General features: G+C 40.1%; 1 protein-coding gene across 1 annotated transcript; it reads left to right on the top strand.

Annotated features, from left to right (window-relative positions):
• The first annotated feature begins 288 nt into the window (after positions 1 to 288).
• On the top strand, positions 289 to 1,245 carry LOC114279364 (protein FAR1-RELATED SEQUENCE 5-like). Its single transcript, XM_082909177.1, has 3 exons — positions 289 to 617; positions 702 to 874; positions 989 to 1,245. Exons 1-3 carry the CDS (start codon positions 289 to 291, stop codon positions 1,243 to 1,245), a joined length of 759 nt encoding a protein of 252 aa, XP_082765303.1.

Below are 1,245 nucleotides of genomic sequence, written 5' to 3'. Positions count from 1 at the left end.
GTGTTTGTGTTTGCACAAACAACTAAACCGTGTGAAAATGTCATGTTTGTATTTGTGTTAACATTTTTCGATCATCAAGTAATTGTTTGTACTAATGTCATGTGCAGTATGGCCCTAGCGGAAGTTAAAAGCGAAGGTGACGATTATGACATTCCAAATGAAGCAGATAACATTCGTTTGATGAATGAAAGTCGGACGAAACCTTATCATGGTTGCGAAATTGGTCCGAGCAATGAAGAAGCAACCAACATGAACGTTGAAGATGGCGGAGCCGATGTGAAAAAAGAAATGGTTGATGATGCTTATCGCAATGACATGGTTGGTGATGTTGAATGTGCTATTCTGGAACAGAAATTTGATTCGGTTGAAGATAGAGAAGCTTTCTACAATGCGTATGCTAAAGCCAAGGGATTTAGTATACCAAAATCCAGATTTAACACAAATAAAGAGGGAAAGGTTGTTAGTAGGCTGTGGTTGTGTTCAAGGGAAGGTCAAAGATTACCAAAATACTTGGACCATGTTGCTGAGAAGAGTAGAGCTCCCAAGGCACTAACAAGAGTAGGTTGCAAAGCCCAATTTCGCATACGGTACGATGTAGATGCTAGTGAAAAGGGAAAGTATGTTGTGACTCACTTTGTCGCAGATCACAACCATGAATTGGCAGAGTAACACTGTGTGATATATCTGAGGTTACATCGCAGTTTAAACAGCGCTGACAAAGCTCAAGCAATGGCTATGCGCAACGTCGGTATGAAGACTAGCCAAATCATGGATTATATGGTAAATCAATCCGGGTCTTATGAGAATGTTGGTTTCATCTGTACGGATCTGCATAACCATATTCAAGTCGAACGTAGAGCAGAAGTTGAGGATGGTGATGCGCATGGTGCGTTGGTTTACCTATGTGCAAAACTTGATGTTGATGCACGTTTTTTTTACAATTATGATGTGTGTAACGATAACAAGTTACAAAATCTGTTCTGGGCAGATTCGAAATCAAGGGCCAACTACGCAAAGTTTGGTGATGTATTGATATTTGACTCAACTTACAGAACCAATGCATATAAGAAACCTTTTGACATATTGGCTGGTGTGACTTGCCACTTTAGGACCACCATATTTGCATGTGTTTTGCTATCTAATGAGTCAATTGATACATATACATGGGTTTTGGAAACATTTATGGAGGCAATGGGCAATAAAGCACTTGTGTCCGTACTGACAGATGGGGATAAGGCGATGTGA

This window comes from Camellia sinensis, chromosome 2 (genome assembly GCF_055761805.1).
Source record: "Camellia sinensis isolate YWXY chromosome 2, ASM5576180v1, whole genome shotgun sequence".
Taxonomy (NCBI): Eukaryota; Viridiplantae; Streptophyta; class Magnoliopsida; order Ericales; family Theaceae; genus Camellia; species Camellia sinensis.
The sequence above is the reverse complement of the archived record's forward strand: the minus strand, read 5'-3'. Positions and strand labels throughout refer to the sequence as shown.